At 33.4% G+C, this 26647-nt stretch overlaps 1 protein-coding gene and 1 long non-coding RNA gene across 7 annotated transcripts in view; one reads left to right on the forward strand and one right to left on the reverse strand.

The window, feature by feature from the left end:
* The window catches only part of MAGI2 (membrane associated guanylate kinase, WW and PDZ domain containing 2), a 1692369-nt gene that overhangs the window by 275783 nt on the left and 1389939 nt on the right, over window positions 1-26647 (reverse strand). For all 5 annotated transcript variants that reach the window (XM_074268482.1, XM_074268481.1, XM_074268480.1 and 2 more), the window contains one exon: window positions 12432-13067. In XM_074268482.1, the coding sequence (XP_074124583.1) occupies window positions 12432-13067 (636 nt within the window). The remainder of the gene's footprint in view (window positions 1-12431; window positions 13068-26647) is intronic.
* On the forward strand, window positions 1348-25763 carry LOC141543373 (uncharacterized). Of its 2 annotated transcripts, none has more exons than XR_012482431.1 (3): window positions 1348-1855; window positions 18295-18439; window positions 25431-25763. It is a non-coding gene; the product is annotated as an uncharacterized LOC141543373 (long non-coding RNA). The 2 variants fall into 2 exon arrangements; XR_012482430.1 differs by lacking the exon at window positions 1348-1855 and adding an exon at window positions 8306-8388.

Genomic DNA, 26647 nt, shown 5'->3' on the forward strand with positions numbered 1-26647 from the left:
CTGATGTCCAAACCCACACCTGTTATACTGGCAAAGATGACAAAAAATAAAAATAACAATTGTTGAAGGAGCTTTAGGAAGATTATATGACAAACCACTGAAGTGACAGAGTCTAACATGACAAAAAATTGACAACTGAAGAATTATATTCCAGAATTTCATAAATTATATTGGGAAGAGGAGTAATAAGTAGAGATAGAGAAGCCAAGCAAAGAAAAAAAAAGAGTATCAATTATTAAAAAATATACAAAGAACAAAACAAAAATTTGTAAGGGATCAAATAGGGACATTTTGTTATGATCTTGTTAAATTTATTATACATTTAAAAGAAAATGGCATGCAGTTTTATATGTAGTCCTTTATCTTGTATTTCTCATATTGATGCATATTTGTTTTAATGTTCATAAAAAAGAAACTTAAAAAGAAAGCATGGAGCAGCAGATTTGTGGCTGGAAGCTTTAGATTTCAACTATGAATCTTGGGCAAGTTATTTCATCTCTGGATCTCAATTACCTCATCTGAAAAATGAAAAATTTGGACTGAATGGCTCTTAAGGCATCATCCAGCTTTAAATCTATGGTATAGTGAACTTCTTATTTTATTTTTTATATGCTTTTTCTGAATTGAGATTTATACTGAAGTATATTATGTCATTTAAAAAGTGATTCAGCATTTTAATTTAAATGCATGATATTTGCTTGTAATTTTAAAATATGAATGACTCTACTGTGCAGTTGAGTGCTAAATTATATAACAAAGATGTTTTGGGTCCCTTTGGTGAGAGTGGTAGTTGGTGGTATTGAAATTAAGGTAGAGTTTTGATTAAATGGAAACTTAACCACTCACTTAGAAATGCTAACAAAGTAAAGTTAGAGTAAACTTTAATTTCCTGGTAGGTATTCGAAATCTGGTCAGGCTAGGATTGCTAGCATCAAGCCATGAAGTGTGAAAGCAGTCAAAGTTCTATATACAGAGTAACTCATAAGAGCATTAGCTCTGGTAATCAACAATTCAGCTGTGGTAGAGAAAGAAACCTCCCATCCAGGTGAGCAATCTGCTAAGCAGAAATGCCGCACTGGGAGAGTTATAGTATGTGTATAATATGTGGAGAAAGGATATATAGATCATAAAGTACAAAAGGTAGAATTATTTGAAATGTCTATGTTCTCTACTATGTACCACTGTATTTTAAAGTTTGTGTTCACTCTTTCCATAGATGTGAGATGTAACTACTTTTAGATAGGAAGGAAAAATGTTTTGTAGCTATTGTCCTTTTAAAGATGTCTCAATAAAGACTTTTATTTTGAGTTGTGTTTACTGGCTGACTGTAAAAGGGAAGCTCACTAGTGGGGGTTTATGAGCTATAGTTTTGATGTTAGACTAATCAGTACTTTTATTTTGAATTAATTGTGTTTACTGCAAACATGTAAGTGCTGAGTAAAGGAAACATCCCAGAGAGGATTTTACATTAGATGTATTTATTGCTGGAGTCACTTAGCCAGACTGAAGTAGAAATTGATTTTTAATTCCACTGGGGTCTACCAAACTTTCTTTAGTTAGTAGACACTTTTCAATTCAATTAGACCATGTCTCTAGCTATATATAATCAGGGCAGATGTCAGAGTGAGTTTTCAAGATGCTGTCTTGTTAAAAGTCATGTCCTAAACACATTTCAGTTTAGGAACCTCCATTAAGATATTTTTTTAGAAGATAGTTCATGACCGACTTTCTACCTAGAAGCTGATGGGTTCATGACTGCAGATATACAATTCTTATGTGAAATACAGGATAATCTGAAGTACAATTATCATCATCATCATCATCATCATCATCATCATTATCATCACAAAGTCTGGTAAGTAGTCACTAATACAGATTTACAAGAAATGTAATATTATAGGTATGAAATTTCTATTAACTACTATAAATCTTTCATAGAATGATAGATCATTAGAGGGACTGAATTCAATCTTCACTTATAGCTTTAATCTCTCATATAACATCCTTAACAACTAATTATTAAGTCTCTGCATAAAGACCCTCAGTGATGATGATCTTACTACCTTTTCAAGCAGCCTTCCAGTCTTTGCTGTTGTTCAGTCACTTTACTTGTATCTGACTTTTCATGGCCCCATTAGGATTTTGCTTGGCAGAGATACTTGTCATTTCCTACTTCAGCTTTTACAGATGAGAAAACTGAGGCAAACAGCATTAGGTGAATTCCTTAGAGTCATCCAGCTAGTATGTGTATGAGGCCAGATCTGACTCAGGAAGATGAGTCTTTCTGACTCTACTGTGTCACTTAGCAGCCTCCTCTAGATAGCACTCATGGCTAAAAAAATCCTTCCTTAAAGGAACAAATTATGTTTTATAGGAACCTCCAACCTTTCTTCACTAGTTTTCTTTACATCAGGGAAATCCATAACATTCAATTTTGTCAGACCAGTAGCCATAAATGAAAGCTTCTCCTAGTATCCTTTCTTTAAAGGAGAAAACACAAGGTGGAAAAATTAGCAAATTTATCATTAGTAGCCCTTTGAATTTATAGCTCATTATAAGTTGTGTGACTTTGGAAAAATCATTCAGTCTTTCTAGTCCTCACTTTTCCCATGTACAATAGAAAAAAAAGTAATACTCATAATACTTATAACAACTAGCATTTATATAGGACTTCAAAGTTTGCAAAATACTTTACATATATTTTCTCATTTAACCTTCAAACAATCTCTGCGAGGTAGAAGCTATTATTAATTCCATTTTACAAATAAGGGACACACACAGACACACATACATATGAATCAAACAGTCTAAAATCATCATTAGGTATTTCTATTATAACTATGTCTGAGACAGTGAAGCATAAGTGATAGAGAGCAAGATTTGGGGTTAAGAAACTCTTGATTCAATTCTTGCCCGAGTATAAATTAAAAATAAATTGTCTTTTTGTATCAATAGAAGGAATTTCCACAGTAATGAAATCTTACCTTGAATATCTCCTGCCCCCCAAAAAGAAATTTGAAAATGTAAAATTGATTTGTCTAAGGTATGAAATTCCCCACACTGAGAAATAATATGAACTATTAGGGTGCAACAAAGTTATAATATATTCCTTTTCACATTTAGGGTAATTAACACATATTCCATTAATATGTCCCAATAACTGTTATTACTTATCTTTTTCCTTTTTTATACAAATTCATGTTTCTTCAATTTGTAGTTTCATATTCCCTAATTTGAAAAAAATGCAATTGACCCCATTCTATTCTATAGAAAGACAGAACTTTAGGCCTTGAAATGCTTGAGATTACTGAAGAAAGTACAATTAACGTGTGCAAACTGCAAAGTCCTAGAAGAAGAGGAGCTATTATTAATGAGATGAAAATGATTTAAAGGTCATATTGTAAATATAAGCTGTTAATTTGATGGCAGGAAAGGGGAAGGAAAAGCTTGTTTATAGAAAGCATGTGTGTACTCCACCCCACTCCTCCCTCCTTCAATTCATTTTCTCTGGCAAAACAACAAAATTGTGACTCACTATTATCAAAGGAAACAACAATTACTAGCATTTTGCTTGAAATTATAAGGTCACAAAAATAAAAAGAAGCGAGTGCTTTAAAAACATCCTTAATGTTTTGGGGGGGGGAATGGAATGCATTATTTGACCTGTTTTTGTGATTTCTTGGTTCATGGAGTATTCTTTTGTTTTTCCACAACTTTATTTTTGTGATTTATCCTTCTTTTCCTTGTCCTATAGGGCAAGGTATTCTATCAGTGGGCATTTTTATCATTTGGAAGTTTTGTATGTTTCTAGTAAAGAACAGCTGGATAGAGTTCCAGGGGAGAAAATTCTAGGGCTGCAGTCAGGAAGTCATCTTCCTGAGTTAAAATCTGGCCTCAGATACTTTCTAGCTGTGGAACCCTGAGTAAGTCACTTAACCCTGTTTGCCCTAATTTCCTCATTCGTAAAAATGAGTTGGAGAAGGAACTGGCAAACCACTTCAGCATCTTTTCTAAGAAAAGAAGCACAAAGAATCATACATGAATGAAACAACTGAACAAGAGCAAACATAAAGATACTTGATATGTGTGTAATAATAACCCCAGGAGTTAGAAGTTCCTGAAGTGCCTTTTGAATCATCTACATCATAGTACATTATCAATAATAACAATAATAATTATAATTATAGCCAGTGTTTATCAGGTGTTTACAATGTCCCAGGCACTGAGTTAAGCACTTTATAAATATTATCTTATTTGATCTTTGTAACAATCTTCAGAAGAAGATGCTATTATTATCCCTATTTGTAGCTGAGGAAACTGGTTCCACAGAGTCACTTGCTGAAGATCACACAAGTAATAAAGTGCCTGAAGCTGGATTTGAACTTAGTCTTCCAGATTTCAACCCCAGAAACTCTAGCCTAGTTGCCCCCAAAGTATTTTGATAGCATTTTAGTGTCACATAATCTTTATCTTGTGATAAATCTCACAAGTTGGTAATGTATATATTTTCTCTGTATGACTTAACTGAAATATTTATAATAAATACATATGTAAATATTTTTCACTTCTGCATGCCAAACATAATGTATAATGCAGATAGATGTTTTTGACTGAAATAACAAATTTGCAAACCTAGTTTCACTTCTTAACCAAAATATGTAATTAAATGAGGACTCATATTTGTGCTAAATAATAGAAAGTTACATGGATGACTGCACTCCAGAAAGGTTACAGCATTCCACCATATTAAATTTGCCTACTTTTTCAAAACAAATCTTTTCTTTTCCAGTTCTTATAAAGGAACTTTTTTTTTAGATTCTTCCATGGAGTTATATTTCACTGATATAATAAAAAAAGAACACTTGTTCATTATGATAGCTAAAACAACTCACGTTGATCTAAAGATTTGCAAAGTGTTTTTATATCTTATTTGATCTTCCTACTACCCCTGAGAGGTTAAGTATTATTATTACCCCCTTTTTACAGATTAAGAAACTGAGGCTCAGGGAGATTAAAAAGCATTCAAACTAAAACATTTAAATTGCTCTTTAAAAAAATAAAGCAGGCTTTTTGCAGTGGCTAGAAACTTGAAAATGAATGGATGTCCATCAATTGGAGAATGGTTGGGTAAATTATGGTATATGAATGTTATGGAATATTATTGCTCTATAAGAAATGACCAGCAGGATGAATACAGAGAGACTTACATGAACTGATGCTGAGTGAAATGAGCAGAACCAGGAGATCACTATACACTTCAACAACGATATTGTATGAAAATATATTCTAATTGAAGTGGATATCTTCAACATAGAGAAGATCCAATTCAGTTCCAGTTGATCAATGATGGATAGAAACAGCTACACCCAGAGAAGGAACACTGGGAAATGAGTGTAAAATGTTTGCACTTTTGTCTTTCTACCCAGGTTACTTATACCTTCGGAATCCAATTCTTACCATGCAACAAGAAACTTGATTTTACACACATATATTGTATCTAGGATATACTATAACACATTTAATCTGTATGGCATTGCCTGTCATCTAGGGGAGGAAGTAGAGGGAGGGAAGGGAAAATTTGGAAAAGTGAATACAAGGGATAATGTTGTAAAAAAAATCCATTCATATGTACTGTCAAAAAATTATAATTATAAAATTAATAAAAAAGATAAAGCAGGAACAGTAAAAAAAAAAGGAGAATGAAGTAATTTCTTAAGTATAATGCATAAACTAGATTCAGATGAATGTTATTCTCATTATTTAGGTACAAGTCTGAAATTGTTTTTTTTTAAATTGCCTGCAGAAATAATGCTTCCATTTACATCAATGAGTCAATGAATTGAAAAACTAAGTCATACTAATGGCTTTTTTTTTGGACTGAATCCTGCTTTGCTTCCAAGAATCTGTCTCATCATTTATCTCCTCTGCTTCTTTCACTATCTGCATTCCTCTCCAATGATTCCTTTCTTTCTCCTAGTCTAAAAGCATACTCAAGTCTCCACTGTTCTCTTTCAATGCTATTATATGATAATGTTTACTACCTGATCTTTCTCATTCCTCTCACCACCAAATAACTTGAAAGAGCAATCTATATTAGTTGCCTTATGTCTTTAGCATCATCAACTTATTCTCCTCATCCTTTGCAATCTGACTTCCTTTTGGAAATTTATCAGTGGCATCTTAATACTAAAGACAAAGGCTGTTTCTTGATCTTCTTCCTTCTAGACCTCAATGAAGCCTTTCACATCAATTACTGTTTCTTCTTTAAAAGTGTTTCCTTTCCTTTTTGGAATGACATTGTATTATGACACTAGTCTTCCTCCTATTTTTTTTGAACTTTATTATTAGAAGGCCCATTTTACATTATTTCTTTCTAATGTTTCCCTCACCTTTTAAATCAATAATGTACTGGTGCACTTAGTTTTGGATATTTTGATACTAATTTCTACCCTCAAGTTCTTTTCCCTACTTCTATGTATCTTCTTTATCCTAAATGCCTCGATTTCACTTATGTCCTGTATTTTCTTTCTTTCTTTTCATATATTCTCTTTCTTAAAACCTTTTTTTCCTGGAAAAGTTAAATGTGTGCGACAAAGTTTTTCTTTAGAATGTAGGCTTCTTGAGGACCAGTACTTTATTATACAATTATTTAATCCCTCTTTATTTTGCTTCCTTCACAAGGGAATTATCCATAGGTTCAGCCATTTTTTATTTTGGAAAAGTTCAAGAAAGCGTACAAAGCAAGGGTTCTTTTTAAAAATCAATTTTTATTGATGCTTATTTTTTTTGAAACCACTTTCCTCCAGTATCTCTCCCTTCCAGATAGCCCATATAATAAAAGGGAAATAATTGTATAACTGACCAACAAATCAAAAAAGGGTAGAAGTATCTTTTATCTTTCCCTTTAAGCAATACTTGTTACATATAATTCAGTAAAATTCAATTTTGATTTTGGGGGTTATTTCTTATTTTGTTGTTGTAGGAATTGTATATGGTATTATCTAGGTTTTTAAAATTGGGCTCTTAGCTTTTTTCATGAAATGAAATATTTTGCCATTATCAAAACATCTATGGATCCTTTCTTAGGGTAATATTTTTTAAATACAGAAAATAAAATACTTTGGATTACAAAGGCAAGTGATTAGATTGAAATGTGTAAAATATAATTTTAAAGTTAAAAGGGCCGTCTTCCAAACTAAAATTAAAAACAAGAATCATTCATACAATGTGCTCAATACTTGCCTGCCTGCTCTTTGGAAGAACACTGCCAGAAACCTAGGAGATTAGCCCATTTTATTTTTGAATGATGCAAACTTAGAAAAATCTTATATTGAGGTGAAATCTGTCTTTCTATAAATTCTAGCTATAGTTTCTGGTCATGGTCTTTCGATTTACTTCCTGATAATCCTTTAGCATGTTAAGACATTATCATCACCATCATCATCATCACCACCACTACCACCATCATCACCACCACTACCATCATCATCACTGACATTTATTTAATACATTAAGGTTTGCAAAACAATTTACATATATTATCTTCTTTGAGCCTTACATCATGCCTGTGGGGTAGATGCCATTATTATCCTAATTTTATAGATGAGGAGAGTAAATTTGATAAAGGTTGAGTGACTTGCCCAGGATTAATGAGTGAATAACAATCTGAGACAGGACAAATTCAGGTCTTCAAAACTTCAAGCCCAGGGCTTCATTCACTATAAAATCTAGCTGCCTATGTACCCCCTAAGTATTTTATTCAGGCTAAGCATCCTTAGTTCTTTTACATTTTAACCACATATGAGATAGTTTCAAGGATTCTTAATATCTTTTTTTTTTTTTTCCTCTCCTCTGGATTCACTTCATTATGTCAATGTTCTTTTGAAAATCTGGTTCTCCAGTAAGTGGTCTAGACAGTGCAGAATAATAGTATTACTTCTTTTGAACTAGAAGTGGATATTAATGCATTTAAAGATTACATTAAGCATTTTTGGCATCTGGTCTATAATGTTGACTCACACTGAGTTTGAAATGAAATAAGGTCTTGTCATTTTCTTTAACAAAGAACTACATCTTCTTCTATTCTTTACCTATATATCTGATTAAACATAGTATAAGACTTTACATTTATTCCTGTTAAATTTCATTTTCAAAGATTGTGCTATCGTTTTTAGGCTCCTGAAATATTTTAGGATCTTTATTTGGTCATCTGACATATTAGCTATTCTTTTCAGCTTTGTGTCATCTTCAAATTTGATAAGAATTGACTAGGTCTGCAGCAGATTTTTTTTTCATAAATTTTACAGAGGACAGAACCAAGGACAGAGCTGTGTGACATGTCACTGGAAAGTTTCCTACAGTTGAAATTGATCTATTCAGCAAAATTTTGTAAGTATGATTGTCAATTAGGAATCAACCCATCCAGTTTCCATGTTGCAGTTTTTTCAATAACTATGCAATATTTTGTAAAATGTCTTTACCAAAATAAAAAAAAAGATTATGCAAAATAATATTCTCTTGATATACTGAACAGAAAGAAAAAAAAGTTGTTTTGTCATAATTTGTTTTAGGTAGCCTATTCGTATTAAACATTCACTATCTTTACTTTCTCCCAATCAGATTATTTTGGATGAAAGACCTCAGTTTACATATCTAACTTTTGGTAAAACTTCTTTACTATTCTTATTCCATTGTTAAACTCATGTATTCTCAGAATCTTACCTACAAGATCAATACTCAGATATAAAAAATCAGTAATACTCAAACATGAACAAAACTCTGGTACAATACTATTAACCATAAAGGATAACTAGACTTTTTTTTTATCAAAGATCCGAGAGCTGCCAAAATTTATGACCTATATTAACAAAGTCTTTCAATTCCAATATCCTTGCAGAAATAAAACTTTTCCCTGTCCATTAGAAGGAATCTAGAAGTAGGGGTACTAATAGTACCCCTATATTAGGGCCTTTGGTCAATATTATATTACTATCTATCCACATTTTTCCCCCTCTTCTCATTTCAATTCTTCTCCTATGAAAGATAAATTAGACAGGAAGACGCTTATGTGCTGGAATCTAACCTGACCCTGAGAGAACTTTCCCATTTTAGAAAATATATTCTTTTGATTCCAATTGAAAGGATCTTTAGGTTGAGGAGACGATAATACTGACCTGATAGAAGCAAGTCTTAACCTCATTTCCCATATTAATCTTATTCAGTTTGTTTTCTTTGGTGAGTCTTGAACCAAATCCACATTTAATCTGCCTTTGACCCTTGTTTGCTATAATCCAAACTTAGATGCCTTGTTATAGATCTTCATAGCTTTCTAGCTTCATTTAATAGGCCATAGTATGTCTGCTGGGTTCCGCAGTATCATACCTGCTAGCCAGATAAAACTTGAACACCTTTGAACTGTATAGCAAAATTTTAGGATTCATCTTAGCCAAGCTACCTAAAATTGTTCACGCTGAGTACTCTCAAAGATATATGCACTTAAAGGACATTGTCACTATTAATAACAGCCTGAATAGCAATTTATTAATTTATTTTTCTGCGCTTGTTTCAAGATAAATAAAAGAAATTTTTTTTTCCAGAATTTCTAAGGAATGACTGCAAGTTATTGAGAATTGTAGGGACTCATATTAGCAACAATGAAAATCAGATGATATTAAGTGTAAATTTTAATTATGAGGAATTTAACTATAATCGTTTCTCTCTCATATTTCATCTTTTGCAAGCGACCCATTGGACACTTTTCTTTATGTATGAAAAAAAATTCAAAGCAGAGACCTGTTTATACTAATGCCTAATTTATAGATAGCAAAGTCATATCTAGTCATACTCTTCAATTATAGGAAACAATTCCAATATAATTATAGATTTTCACGTTTGATCTTTATAAAGAGGCGCTGGTTATTCATCTATAGAACTGATTAGTAAACAACATCTGTTTTAGTGCATTAAGCTAGCAATGGGAGAAATTAAAAGATGCTGTTTGAGGCTTTATTGTAATGCTTTTAGCAGTATTTTGTAGCAAGCCTTTAAGAAGGTCGAATACAAAATTGCTGCCTTTCAAAATTTATTTCCTTCCTTAGCATAGGTACACAGTACTTCTATTGTACAGTGTTGCTCATCAACGCTGAGCAGTTGCTGCTCAATTTTCAGACCAGAAAAAATCAACAATGTAGCACCTGCTTCAGGAGGAAAAAAACTTAACAGTATTTGCATAAAACAGCAAAAGGAAGGTCATATCTAGGTACTTTTAACTTAATTGTATTTCATTCAAAAGGATAGAATTTTACATCTGGAGAAGACCTTGGGGACCTTAGTCTAACCTCTTCATTTTATACCTCAAAAAACTGAGGCCTAGAGTGGTTTAAGTGAAAAATAGTAATAGCTTACATTTACATATTTATATGTGCATATGGTACTTTAAAATTTGCAGAACACTACATGTTATTCCTTTTGATACTCTCAACAAACTTCAGGTGGATGCTATTATAATTCTGATTTTACAAACGAAGCAACTGAGGCTCAGATGTTAAATGATGTCTATGTCCCTCATCTAATTATCTGAGGCAGGATCAGTCAATTAATCAACAAGCATTTATTAAGTGCCTACTATATGCCAGACACTATGCTAGATGCTGACATAGGACTCGGGTCTTTTCTGATATCACATTCAACACTTTATCCACATAGTTCAGTTAAGTCTACAATCCATGTCTCCATTTGGTATTGACATTTTTATTTAACTTCATTAGGATTTCATAGGAGAACTACTATATTATGCATACTGAAAAGATATTATTTTCTTCTCTAGGTGTATTTCTTTGACAAAGAAGACATAGAACTATGCTCTTAGATGGGAACCTTAATCAAGCATTACAGCTATGGCTCAATAACTTTTGGATAATGATTAAGAATGGGGATGATGGTGGAGACATTCCTGGATCAGATCCCCATACTAGATAGACCCTTCCCTGACATTCACTAATAGATATTTAGCCATTTTGGGTGGGACAATAACAGTTACTCTGTGTCATAAATCCACCAGTGATGCTCATGAGGCTTCTTCCTGATTACTATAAAAATGTATCCTGCTCCATCACTCAGGAAATTGGCCTGTGCCCCTAGAATGGTTAATGATCCCTGATTCCTTAAGCTCTTAGAGTTGAAGGAAAAGGAAGGTGGAAAACAGGGAGGATCTAAAGGGATGGGGAAAGATGATGGATTGAGGTGCCATAATATGCTGAATGAAGACTTCTACAAAGCCTGAAGATTATCATGGGGAAGCAACATTTCCCCTCATGTCTGTGCATTGGCACATATATCCAGGTACCTAGCCCAGTTATTACTTTGGTAATAGGCAAGGCCACTGAAAGTGTGAGTTCTGAGTACAGTTTCTGGATTAGAATGGGGTTAATTACACTTTTCTCAAAGCCTGTACTCTTGACCTATTTTGGGCATTTTTGATGTGTGTGGAACTTCCTGTCTTGTCAGCTATGAAAATTCTGACTTCATGAATTCCATTCACTTTAATGTTGTATATAAGCTATTCTTGATTAACTAATGGCCCTTATATGTCATTACCCCTCCACCCAATCTCAATGCATTTTTATAGGTATGAAAGAAAGTCACTAAGGTACCCTTTCTATCACCCTTTCCCCCCCATTCCCTTTTGGTTCCACTCTTCAGGATCAGCCAAAGAGGAGGGAAGCTAGTCAGATTTTGCACTACCATGAAGGAAAAGAGAGGGACAACAATCTGTTTGCTGCTCCTCATGCATGCTTCACAGTATTTATTCCTCCTTTCCTCTCCTAAGAAAACTAAGGAATCTTCCCTATCCTTTAATCATCAATCCCAAATGTCTTCTGCCCAACTGTTCTTATCTCCTCTCTTCCATAATTCTTGTTTTACTCTTTATTCAGGATTTCTCTTCTGTTCTTCACCATCTCTGGCCACTGTTTTCATTACAAAATAGGCCCAGGCCATCCATGAGTTGGAGGGGAGAGAGCAAACTAGGACTACCTCCACTTTGCTTCAGCTGGAGTACACATACCTTTGGCAGTCTATTTTGGACTGAATCTATTTTTCTATAGAAACATTATTCCACATGATAGGGATCCAAGATAAGTCATTCCATAAACATCTACCTAATCCAAAATATCTTTCAGTATAGGGGAAAATCCCCCAAATTCAACTTTTTACTATTTTCTTTCTTTTGCCATCCGGCATTTCAAATAACTTTTATTATCTTGATCTGCATTTTTTCCTCTCTGTAAAATATATTTTCATTGTAATTCACAGATATTCCATTGTTGTACAGATGACACTTTCTCTACCTTACCTCCTCACCAGAATAGGACTGATACTTTGATATCTCTCACAATCAGATTCCAATAATTAAGCTGATATTTTGGACTTACCTCCTCTATGGATAATCAAAGAAGTCTCACTTCCAATGGGACACTCCTTCAGTATATCCACGACTTCTGTATGGCTCAAGTTCTGTACATTCTGTTGGTTGATCTCAATGATGAGGTCACCTTCACATAAGCCAGGGCATCCCTGAATGTCTAGAATTTGCTTCACCCTTTGTCCTGTAGGACTGTCTGCAATTGTGAAGCCAAAGCCCTGGGCACCTTTCACAATGGTTAAGGTCATGAGTTCAGCTTGTGTAGCTCCTGAAGAAGCCATGGAGACATTATCATCATGAATGGGAGGTGGGAATGAGCCATCAAGCTGACCATCAGCTGGGATGGAGTGCAAAGAATGTGGAGGTCGATCTGTTACATCTGGAACAGATTGGGAGGTCCTAGAAATGTATTCCAAATAAGTTTCATAGTTATGTCTTCCATTGACCACTACAGGGGGTCTCTCCATTACTGCAAGAGGTGGCACCATGTTGCTAACAGGATCTTCGGGATCAAAGGGTAAAGGATACCCACGACATAACACCAGGTTGACACTTTGACCAATAGGAACAGACTGGAAAAGTTTGACTACATCTGCATGAGTATGTCCAAGGACACAAACTTCATTAATATAGACAATGACATCACCTACAAAAAAAAGAGAGAGAGAAAAGATTGACATCATGAGATAAAGTCAATTAATGTTGACATAAAGGAATGGAATTTTTATAAGACTAATCAAGGCATTTGTTTGTACCCCCAGTAACCTGTAAGAAAATCAATGAGAATAATATTTAAATTCACTAGAGGAAACTCAGGGTTGCAATTGGTCAGTCAACCAATGTAATAATTGAATGCAGAATAAATGCTATGCATTTACACTTGAAGTTTAGTAACAATTCATGTTTTAAAAGGAAAAGGTTCAAGGCAGTAAACCCTTATATGTAAAATCTCTTCAATTTTCTATGCTTTTTACTTATTATTATATGCAATCCATTTATGAGAATTTTCAAATTCTTTGCAAGTTGGGTTCATGCTATTTAGTTTGTAGGTGACAGAGTGTAACAGTTACCTGGATAAACATTCCAAACATGCCTTTTAAGAATCAGGCTTTTATTTTCTTTTTTCCAGGAGATTTTGCATAAATTCCTTTTCTGTATTATATTTGGTACATTCAGATCCAGGGAAAGAAAAGGAATCAGGCATTTTGGCTCCAACAGTAATACAGCTTGACCTTGGAAACTTAGGCAAACATCTCTCATTTTTTGCCTCTCAAAATTTTTGGACTAGCATGATTTTTTGAATTATCTCTTTTAAACACCACAAAAACATAGGTAGCAAAGATTATAGGGCTAGAAATAGGGAATGGATATGTTTTCCATTGAGTAGGAAGCTTCTGATTAGAACTGCATTCTACCAATGAAGGTCAGCATTTCTCTGCTACTTATAAAACTGTAATCCTTATCCATTTTTATAATATCTTTATTGTGCCACAGACCCATTTGGCACTGTGGCAAAGCTGGTGCATCTCTTCTCAGGATATTTCAAATGCATGAAATATATGGAATTTTAAAGTATATTAATACTATATAAATTATAAAATAAATAAAATTAAAATATAAAATAATAACACTTGCCTTCCCCTGAGATTTAGTTGGGAACAGTGACTGTTTTAAGAACACACTTAATCCAGTGCTCTCTGGCTCTGAGGCTAGTTCTATCCATTATGGCACATTCTCTTCTACCAGAGATTAAATTAAAATGATAGTTTTAAAATATTTTAATTCAATTAAATGAAATAGTGAAATAGCTTATGGTGAAATGTATTCAGAAAATATCTTCCCCACCAAAAATGCATACGACAAATATGACTTGCTTGTTATAACACTCTTCACACACACACACACACACACATACACACACACACACACACACACACACACACTCCAATTTAAGACCTGGGTTAAAGACTCAACTCCCTAATTTTTGAGAACCGATTATGAATTATGAATTGTAAATGAGGGAATAAAAATTTGTTTTCAAATGAACAAGTAGTTATCAATTTCAGTAGGATCATTTTGAGAAAAGTATGTCTTAAAGGGGAGGATGGAAGAGTAGATCATAGAGGAATTCATTCTAGATTATCTTGACTTTGAATAGTTATACAAATCATATTCAAATATTCCAGAGTTCATAATTGTGATTTGCCTAAGCATTGGAAAAAACCCCCACCATCACTTAATTAATTTCATGTGAAAGGGAAGTAATTATAGCAATAATGGGATTGGATCTAAACCACTCAGAAACCTGGATTGGCTTTAATGATATTATTTTATTACTTTAACTTTTCTCAAAAATGTTAAAAGATCTCACAAGTGCTTTATGAATGATAGAGACAATTGTTTTTTGTCTTTCTTTTCATGCTCAGGATTTAGCTCAATAACACTCATTAAACTAGACTACATTGTAAAAATAAGCTATGTTTGATTTGAATGTCTTGTCAGGATAATTTTATTGTAAAACAGCTAAGTGGATGGAACCAGTGCTGAGAATAATACTCAAACATAGAAAATGTTTGTTGAATTCTGTTCACTCTGATGTTTATAGTACTTTAAATGAGACATTATGGTCCCTGGAGAGATGAACTATTCTGTTCATGATTCAGACCTGACCTCAGTTATCAACATCCTTCATTTTAGATGTTTTATTTTGAGATGTTCTGGTTGTTACAAATCTCCTATTTAAAAGATATAAAGGGTGTGTGTGTGTGTGTGTGTGTGTGTGTGTGTGTGTGTGTGTGTGTGTGTGTGTGTGTTTGTGTCCTGGAGCCAGCTTCAACCAGAGATCCAGTTTCAAAGAGCCAACCGTTAAAATTTTCAAATAATCCTTTAGGCTTTGTTGTTGTTCAGTGGTTTCAGTTTTGCCCAACTTTTCATGGCCCCATTTGAGTCTTTTTGTCAGAGATATCACAGTGGTTTGAAATTTCCTGCTTCAGGTCATTTAACAAGTGAGGAAACTGAGGCAAACAGGGTTAAGTGACTTACTCAGGGTCACACATCTAATAATTGTCTGAAGCAGGATTTGAACTCAGGAAATTGAGTCTTCCTGATTCCAGGTCCAACACTCTATGGAGTCACAAGGCTGAGTGAGCAGCAAAGTGATGGTTATGAATTTGATAGGTACCATTTTCACCCTTAAATCAGCCCTAACACTAATGATAATGACCAAATCTCTTAGGAACTTTTATCCATTTCTAAACTACTTTCCTTTTTCCATGGACTACTTACAAAGAGACATCAAGAGTAACATGGAATGCTCTCCATATTCTTTGCCAGGTCTAAAGAATAGTTATGTGAATTATAGTGATGAATGGTATCTATTTGGGGTTTTAATGAGATTTCAGTAGTAGTAATGGAATAAGAACTATTTGTGGCTTTTTCATGAAATTGCTGTCTTTAATTTATGGAGAATATTTCCCCTTAAACTACCCCTTAATGGAATCAAGTAAGCAAATGACAAGGGACATTGCAAAGATGTAACTTTAGAGCAAAGATATAGGTGCTTTTGGAATATAAAAAATTAAGTGGTTAGTACACGATTAAACTCTCCAATAACTTGGCAATACTTTATTGCACACTTGAAACATTTTGACAGCTAAGTAATGACTCAGCCCCAAATTTTTCTTGGATGGAGAGTTTGTGAATATTTGCCAGATTTCATTGAACTATTATTACTCCTGTAGAATATTTTTAGATTCCCCCTTCTGGATGGTAGCACAGAGAATAGTAGATGATGCTAAGTTCAAATCCAAACTGAGACACTTACAAGCTCTAGGACCAGGGAAAATAACGACTCCTATATGCCTTAGTTTCCTCATCTGTAAAATGAGGATAATAGAACCTATTACCTGGCTTTATTATGAGTTGCGAATCGTAAAGCACTATATGAGTTTATTATTATTATTATTATTATTATACAAATTATTTTAAATTACTATCAAATACAAATTATTATTTTAAAACAAAAGTAATATTATTTTAACCATACTATGTATATAGCATGCTTCTGTCCTACTTGATATGGACAGAAATAAAACAGGGCAAGCTTCTGAGAGTATTAAAAAGAGCAAAAAATAAAAAAAAATAATAAAAAGAGCTTCAGGAAATTTGGCTGTAATTCCCTCCCCATGGGTCTTCATTGTGTATGTCATGTTTGTTAATAGGGCTAGGAAGGGGACAAGATTTAGGGATAATAGGTGGAATTAACAGGCTATTCTATTGTTTATTTTGTGTTCAAATAATCTGGGATGTTTCTCAGGCATGAAATTAAAATTATACAATCTGAACAGCACATAGTGTTAATATCATTTATCCATTTAGCACACTCTCATTAAGCTCTATATATATAAAAGGAAAAGGCAGCTAGATCACACAGGGGTTAGAGTGCTAGGTTTAGAGTCAGTAAAACCTGAGCTCAAATCTAGCTTGAGATACCTAACAGATGTGTGACCCTAGGTAAGTAATTTACCCTATATACCTCAGTTTCTTCATATGTAAAATGAGTTGAAGAAGGAAATGGCAAATTACTCTAGTATTAGAAAACCCTAAAAGGAGTCACAAATAATCAGACATAGCTAAAAAAAGATTAAACAACAACAAAAACCACAAATGGAAAGAAGTCTACAAGTTCCAGAGAGATTGTTATAGTATGCCCTGGCTTTATTTAAACTGGCTATCATATAAATAGAAGTGCTATGTTCAACTTCCTGCCCCCTGCTTAGTACTATTCTTGGCAGACAAAGTATGCTAGCCTGTCTATTAAGAAACTAGTTACTTGTATTCTAGCAGTTTAGTGTGGCATTGAAGGAAACAGATTAAAGGCTTGAATATGGGAGAATTTGAATTATTTTTTATGAAGTAGGACAGATTTTTCTTGATTTTGCTAATTTTGTCTCTTGAACAGAGACTATATACCCCTAAATATTTCTGAATATTATTATTCAATATGATTATGTAATATAAAAATATACTCAATTTCTTTTCAATACCTGAGGAAAGAAAAAGGAAGGAAATGAATTTAATACTTGCTATAAATCCATTAAGCCCCAATATACTAGTCAGGGTAAAGAAAAAGGTCTTTTAAAGAAGCATTATGATTTAGATTCAGAACAAAGATTCATGGGTTCAATATCTACTTTTGATACTTGCTATCTGTTTGATCCTTGCCAACTAACTTAAAAATACTTCAAACCTTAGTTTTCTTATCTGTAAATGGATATAATAGTATTTGCTTCATAGATTGTCAGGAATGAAGTGCTTCATAAACTTTTAAGCATTTTAAACATGTGAGTTGTTATTACATTGCCTATCCTTTCCCTTTAGTGACTCCATAGGATGGCAGAAATAGTTATGATCTGGTTGGCAGATAATAGAGGGAAGGAAAGCCCTGATGCACATGTCTTTCACCAACCTAGAACTTAAGAATATAAACATTGTATAACAGGGATGAAGCCTGACCTTTTTCCTACAATTGGTATCTTAGAGCTACATTAGTTTCTAGGCAATCTTTTTCTAGTTTTCTGTCTAAGTTTCTGATGAGCATATGATACTGAAGCAGACACATCTTTGTGAAGTTCCATTTGTAGAAACAGGATGCTCTCAGATGAAAATTTTCATGTCAATTTTTTTTTTCTTTTTTGGACCTCCTTGACCTCATTTCTTAGGCTTTTTCTAAATTTGCCACCCAAACTGTATTTAAGAACCCCTTTATTACATCTTTTTAAAAAGTAGTTTGATATAGGAATAGGAGGCAGGATATTATAACTAAAACTCCTTGCTGCAAAATAATTATTTCATAAGAACTTTTGTTGCTATAGGAGATGACCCTGGATCCTTGAAGGCGATGCTAACAGAGCATAAACTCTGGCGACTTTTACTGATTTGGAAATGTGTTCCAGTGACAGACAATCATCTAGATATTATCCTTCCTACCAAAATACAGAGAAACTCCTCAAAGAAAAGGTGGGTATCAGGTGATACATTTTAAGATCATATGAGAAGCTACTCATTAAATCATCTCCTAAGCCATGAAAGTTCAATTGACATCAGTGTAAGTTATTTCTACCTCAATGAAACTTCACTTCCTTTTGAAAACTGAAGAAATTACTGTATGTGTACATATTAGGTCTGTGCTTTCACACATCAATGTCTTAATAGAGCTATCTCTTGATGTTTGATTTGTTAGGAGTACAACCGAAATATATCACTGGAAATATATGAAAGACTCTACAATTGGTAATAGGAGAGCATCTGAGAGATGATGATAAGCATTATTCATAATAAATCAATGGTTGACTTGATCTGTGTCTTCTCCAAAGAAGTGAAGTCACCTTATGGACTTATTTCTGGCAATAAACCTTGCTTAACCTCTTTGTACAAAAAAACTCTGTATGCCAAAACACTCAATTTCATTCCTACTTTCTCAGCATGCCAAAAGAAAAGCATTTAACCTTTGGCACATTTTTATAAGAGATTGCCAAACCCATATACCATGTAATGCAAAGAAAAAATGATTTATGGGCTATCATCAGAGAAAGCTTCTTGGAGGATATTAACATTAATTTAATAAATCCAGCCTCAGATACTAACTAGCTATGTCATCAGGTACATGTCACATAACTCAGTTTGCCTATATTTCATTTGCAAAATAAGCTAGAGAAGGAAATGACCAATCATTCCAGCATTTTTCCCAAGAAGACTCCAAATGGGGTCACAAAGAGTGATGTATGATTAAAATAACTAAACAACAACAAATAAATTAGAGCATAAACTTCTAGGACTGAAACACCTCATCTAATTTACTGTTTTCCCATATATGAGCTTCAGCACAATATTTTGGCACTTTATGACATGCAATTGCCACAAATAGGAAGGACAACTGAACTGTTGGGGTGGCAAAGTTAAGAGCACTGAAGACTTTCTTCCATGTTGGAGCTGCCTAAAAGTAATATAAATTATAAATGTGGCACAGATGTTGGCTGGTTGGCTTAAAAATGTGATAAATTGATACTTCTATTGCAGATACTTCTATTATGGGAAAGTCAGAAATAGTAAAATAGGTGAAACCTTATTATAAGTTAAGAATCCAAGGTCTGGTATCTGTGGGAGTTTTTTATGGTATATTTATATTTCTCTGTATTATGTGTGAGCTTGAGGAAGTTTAATATACTGAGACATTTTACAAAGTATATAAACTCTTGGACAGACAAAATGGTGGTGAGGAGTATGAATCATGACATCAGAGACAGTTGTAACCTTAATAATATCTTTAAAGATATTGCTTAAAAGCATATGTCTTTTTTGTAAGTGATATGAACTGGTCCATCAACTGGATGAAAATTCGAAAAAGTCTCTAATCATATGTGCAGCCACTATTATATTTGCAGGAGTGTTCACATAAATATTGGAAAGGAAGCAAGACATCTTTGAATTCATAAACTTTCTAGATCACCTACAAAAATTATTTTTATGTCAATAAAATTTTTATGTGTAATTCTTGTGCCTGATCCTAATGGATGAAAACAAAATGACCCCCCCACACAAAGACATTCTTGTCATAAATAAAATGTGACGTTATAACGAAGTTGCAGCTAATCAGGAAGGTGACATCTAGATTCTGCTGAGAGAAGCAAATAAGGAATGAGGGGAAGGAAATAAGCATTTATATAGAGCCCACTATGCCAGGCACTTAGCTCAGCACATTGCATTATCTCATTCAATCCTCAAAATAGGCCAGAGATAGGCATATTTAGCATACCCATTTTACATTTGGATAAACTGAAACAAATAAACGTTAAGTTACTTGTCCAGCATCATATATATATAGTAAGTATCAGAGGTCATATTTGAATTCAGATCTACTTCTAGTCCTAGTGTTATATGTTATATGTTATATAATAGGATGAAGACAAATTTTAAGGATTCTGTAAGATTCTTCAAATGGAGTCAATGTTGTTGAAAGCTGCTAAATGTAGTGTGCAGCAAAACTACTATATCACACACATACATACACACAAAGAGAAAAAACTTCCTAGGGTAGAAATTAGAAGAGAAATATCTGCTCTATCTTGGAATTTCAGATTAAAGAGGAGGAAGAGACAATTATAATCTTATATGACAGATGGTAGAATTTAGGAGAGTTGATTTCAAAGTATTTGAAGAAAAACAGATCCAACAGATTAAAATTCTACAGGGGATGTGATCTCAGGAGGGACAGGGAGCTCTCAAGAATGAAATGCTAAAAGTGCCAAAAGGAATAGTTCTAATGAAGAGGAAAGAAAAGAGGGAATTATCTAAAGAGACTGATAGGAATATACAGGATTCCCCATACATCTTTATTTTTATTTTATTTTTGTAAATAATATCTTATTTTTCCAATTACATGCAGAAATAGTTTTCAACATTTTATAAGATTTTAAGTTCTAGATTTTTCTCTCTCCCTTTCCTTCTTCCTCCCCAAAATGGCAAGCAATCTAATATAGATTATACATGTACAATCATGGAAACATTTCCACATTAGTCATGTTGACATTTTGAGTTTTAAAAGGATAGAGAAATGAGATGAGAGGGCAATAATAATGATTATAATATAGTGTTTATACTGTACTTTAAGCTTTACAAAGTCCTTTACATACAATAACTATGTATGGTAGATGTTGCTATTATTTTTTAAATATTCATTGTACAGATGGGGAAACTGAGGCTGAAAGATTAAAATTTAAACAGAATCACACAATTAGTATTTGTCTAAGATAGGATTTGACTCCCCATCTTCCCGATTCTTTCTTCATCAGTTTCCACTATGCCACTATATATATATATATATATGAAATATAGCTATAAAAGAGTGGCGTGGCCTTACCAAATAGTGTCTGAAATATTAAAGATGAGATTGGCAATGAACATTAAAGATAATAAATAATCAATGAACATTTAATTCCTGGTATATATATATATATATTGAAGTATGAGGCAGCTAGGTGGCATAGTGAATAGAGTTCTGGGTCTGAAATCAGGAAGACTTATTTTCCTGAATTTAAATCTGACCTCAGATACTTATTGCTGTGTGTCTCTAGCCAGGTCACGTCACACTGTTTGCCTCAGTTTCCTCACCTGTAAAATTAGCTGGAGAAGAAAATGACAAACCACTCTAGTTTCTTTGATAAGAAAATCTCAAATGGGGACATGAAGAGTCAGATAGGAATGAAAAATGATTGAACAATAATAATATATATTGAACTTAAAATAAGGAGCAAAGAAGGGATAAAATAGCTAGTTGGGGTGGATAGGACAGTGGTCACAAGTGTAAGAAAGAAGGCAACTCTTACTTTACTGTTTCTCCATCTTCCCCAAAGAGAAAGATGTTTGCATCAGAAAAGGAAGATGAAATCAAAGCTGATAATAAAATGAGAGCTATTATAAGTAGTAAGGATGTACTTAGCTGCCCAAAGTGAGGTCAAGTAACTAGGCCCAAATGAACTACATCCAAGGATACTGAAAGAAGAGGCAGATGTTATCAATGAGCTACTGTTAGTGATCTTTAAAAGACTGAGGAGAATAAAGATGTGTTATGGAATTGAAGAGAGGAAAATGTCATTTTGATTTTCAGAAAAGAGAAAAACAATAGTCATAAGCCATTGTTATATTGACTTTGATTCCTGACAAAATCTAGAATGTACATATGATTAAAAGGATTCAGTGAACATCCTTTAAAGAAAGTAGTGATCAGAAAAAGCCAGAAATGGTCTCAATAAGAATCAGCTATAACAGATTAACCTTATTTTCTTTTTATTATTTACAGGATTATTAGACTGGTAGATTAGGGAAATGAAGTAAATATCCTTTACACATTTTAAAAGATAAATTTGACAAAGTCTTGCAAGCTATTTTTGTGGTAAAGATGGGAAGATATAGACTAATTGATAGTACATTTAGATGGACTAAAAGTTCATTGAATAGAAAGATCAAAGATTAGTTGTTAATGGTTTGATGTGAACTTGGAAGGAAATCTATAGAGAATAATAGCTCTGGTCTTTGGCCTTGTGCTGAACAGTATTTCTATCAATGATTTGGATGAGAATAGAGAAAGCAAGCTTATTAAATCTGCAAATTAAACAGTCCTGGGAGGGAAAACTGACACCCTGGGTAGCAGATTATGGATCCAAAAATATTTTGATAGGCTAGAATGACAGATTGAATGTAATAGGATAAAAAGGATAAAATTGGATAGAAAGTTCTGCACTTTAGTTCAAAAATCAATTTCACAAGTCTAAGATGGCTAGACAACAATTTGTGTGAAAAAAAAATGAGGGATTTAGTGAATACAAATGTCATAGGATGAGGCAAACAAACTTGAGTCAGACATCCAAAGTTTCAATCCTAGCTCTCCTTTCATCATCAATGTGATTTTGGACAAGTCTTTTAATCTTTCCAAATTTCAGTTTCTAATAATTGGAGCTGTCCAATACTATAGTGAATTGCCTTGGAAGGTAGCAGGTTTCCTCTCATTTTTCAAGAAGCCTTTATTTGGGTTTATGACCATTTTGTGGACACAAATGTCTTTCACTCATCTCTTGCTCTCAACAAAATAGACTAATCTCAATTTCTGATCATAGGTATGTTTCATAATGTCATTTATGCCATTTCTTACTCGTATCATCTTTGGAAATATTCTGGAATCTAATTATACCCACAATGTTTTTTCATTGTTCTTTGGGTTATGTATTACTTTTATTTTCCCAAGATTGTGGCCTATTAAATATTTTTATCAATTCAATCCATTATAATGTCATGCACAAAATACCTGCTTAATAAGTGTTTATAAAATTTACTTATCCAGGTAAAACACCTGAAGAGCAATGAAGGTACTAAAAGTTTCAGGGAAGTCATTGAGGGTAAAAGAAAAGTTTTGGTTGAACTCTTCATCTCATATTTTCTTCTTTGGACATTCCCCAATTTGTTATATAGCCTTCCTAAAACATGACATTTGGAATGGAATGCTATCCTTCTCAAGGATCTGCCAGGGAAAAAGCTCACAGAACTCTGCTTTGGTTGAGGGGGATGGCTTTTTGTGGGCTCTCAAATTGCATCACTATTTGGATAGTAGTTTCAATGTCTTTGTTTTCAGGAGATAGAAATGAGAAAGATTCTATAGTTTATTCTTTTATCTAACCAAATAGGCAAAGGCCCTGGAACAGATAATTACTTGATGCCAAAAGGATAATTGAATTTTCTAAGACAAGGACTTATTTCCAAAATGCATGTAGAGTACAGTGGAGAAAGAAGAAAGAAGTGTCAACAGTGACCAGCAACCTCTAAACACTGAATTTGAGTGCAGGCTGTGTAGTAAAAGACATAAAGTACCGACTTTGGAGTCAGACATCCAAAGTTTCAATCCTAGCTCTCCTTTCATCATCAATGTGATTTTGGACAAGTCTTTTAATCTTTCCAAATTTCAGTTTCTAAATGTATCAAAAATTAGGTTTGGACATAATAACCATTGAAATTCTTTCTAGTTCTAAATTTACGATCAGAGATATGTAGTCACTAAAATTAATAACTAATTGTTTTCCTCCTCCAATTAGGTTATTGATGGGATAATCTGATAAATTATTTGCATGGCTATTTCAATATATCTTTCCCAGAAATTCTCTTAATTATAACAATAAAAGAGCTAGCATTTATATAGCAATTTAAACTTTGTAAAATGCCTTACTAATATTATCTTATTATCTTCAAAACAACCCCGGAAGTTATGGGATATTACTGTCCCCCTGTTACAAATGAAGAAACTAAAGCAAATACATGCCTAAATCTGGATGTGAATTTGGTTTTTCCTGACTCCAGGTGCAACATTACTTCCATGGAGTCATTTTTCTACCTCTTCTTTTTAAATGAGCTGTGAATAAAGTTCTATGTTAGTATGCAAAAAGATAACTAAGATACTGACTTAACTACCCATCACTCAAAAAAAATTGAAGATTTCTTAACTATATTTTATAAGTCCTTAATTTCAACTGTGTGACCTGGTACAGATGCCTAATTGAAAGCTTGCTTTAAAAAATATGCTTAACCAGCAAGCATCCAACAATTACTCCCTGGCAGATGTGAATTAGTCCAACTCTCTATTTACATTTCTTTTGTGTTTGGCATAGAGTAGTAAGAGATATTTAAATAGAAGCATAGAAGCGTCTCAGTTTGTTGCAAAAGAAAAAGAAAATAAATACCGAGAAAATGTAAAGACTCTGATTATCTGCTGATCTGGCAGAGAAGAATCAACACTGTAGAATAAAACTATAAGGAAAGCAGCAGAAAAAGTGTGCGCTAAAGCCTGACTCTTACAAAGCCCCAAGAGTAATCTCTTCCTAAACAGACAACTTGTTCACTTCAAGAATTCAATATCATAAAATGGTCTGTAAAGCTGTCAATTTCTCCAAAAGGATGCAATGAATTTAAAACAAAATGGCAAATATGGCATAAAGGGGATCATATAAAATGAAAAATAGGATCTTTTTTTTCTAAAGAAAATTTGCAGCTACAATATAGAAAAGGCATACATACAAATACCTGAACAAATATAGACATTTGTAAAAATTTTATATGCATATGTATATAAGTATAGATATGCACATATATAATATCCAAAAATTTTGGTTTATATGAATTCTTCAGAATAATCTGAATGGTTTTGAGGGCAAAATAAACATATTTAAAATTTGTTACTCAGATGGGACACTTATATGTAAGTATACTTTCAAATACATATACATATATACACACGTGCTCTCTCTCTCTCTCTCTCTCACACACACACACACACACACAATGTAAAATGGTAAAAAGACTGCAAAGGAAAAGTGCTCTATCACTTTGCAAGGTTGTTTTGCAATTTATATGTTTACCTTTTGAACATATCTGTTTTTATTTTTAAACAATTGTCATCTCTGTTTTACAGGAAATGTTTCCTACGGGATATGACTCACAACCATCTTTTGCCCTAACTTCATTCTGGAGTATCACGCCCCATAAAACAGCCTTGGAAATGACCAGGAATATGGGAATGTTTGCCAGAAGTGGCCACTGGAATACCCTTTTCAACAATTTCCTCTGTACTATCTGCAACTGTCAATTCCCCAAATACAGGGCTGTGCAGGAAGAATAAACAACAAAAGGAGAGATAAAATGGATTGATAGATTCATTTCATTTCAAGCTCCTGTCTCCCACCAAATAACTGTTTTTCTAGGGCTACATGCTGTACAAACATCTTTAAGATTGGTAGAAACAGAAATAAAGAAGGAAACTAGAAAGCTGCTTTTGATATTGTAAAATCAATATAGACAAAGAAAAGCACTATTTCAAGAGCCCAGCTAACAGTCTATTGAAAGTGTCTCTAGTGTTACTCTGGGAAAAGTTCACTATTTACTTCAGTGAGTGCAGGACAATGGTCCTCAGTACCCCAAATCAGCTGAGGTATCTTCTCTCAGGAAAGACGTTGTTTCCAGGCTCTCTATTAATTAATGTTAAACATTAAGAGAAAATCCTGATTAGCTGCTACTGTTGGAAGGTTAACCAATAGCCCTAAAATATTCTGGTGTAACATTTTCAGATTATTATTTTACTACCTCCTCCTTTCATTTCAAAGGCATTAGTAAAATCCTTGCTGCCTTGATGAAATGAGACATCTACATGGGTTTCCCTTAGCCCTCAAAAAGTGATAGCCTATTTGCAAGAGGGATAAAACAAATCCAATAGTTTTAACACATGACAGAATACATTAAATACTATATAAGAGAAAAACAATAGCATATAGGAACAGAAAGGAGGACTAGATTAATTTCAGCTATTAGAAATTAGGGACGGTTTTATAGAAGAAGTATAATTTGATCTGAACTTTGAATGATGAGTAAGAATTAAACAATTGAGAATGGGGTATAGGAGAAGTTTGTGGAATAACAAAGACAAAGATTTAGGAGATGGTTCCTGAACTCAAGGAGCTCTTTAGTCTGATAGCAGAGACACAATGAAAATAACTAGGTAAGAACAACATATTTACATCATAAATTGAAATAATTAGCAGAGGGCAGGGACTAAGATTAAAGCAGCCAGGAAAAGGCTTCCTGAAGGAAATCAGGGAATCCAAGAGGCATAGATGAAGAGGAAGAGAATTGCAA

This window comes from Sminthopsis crassicaudata, chromosome 5 (assembly GCF_048593235.1).
Source record: "Sminthopsis crassicaudata isolate SCR6 chromosome 5, ASM4859323v1, whole genome shotgun sequence".
Lineage (NCBI taxonomy): Eukaryota > Metazoa > Chordata > Mammalia > Dasyuromorphia > Dasyuridae > Sminthopsis > Sminthopsis crassicaudata.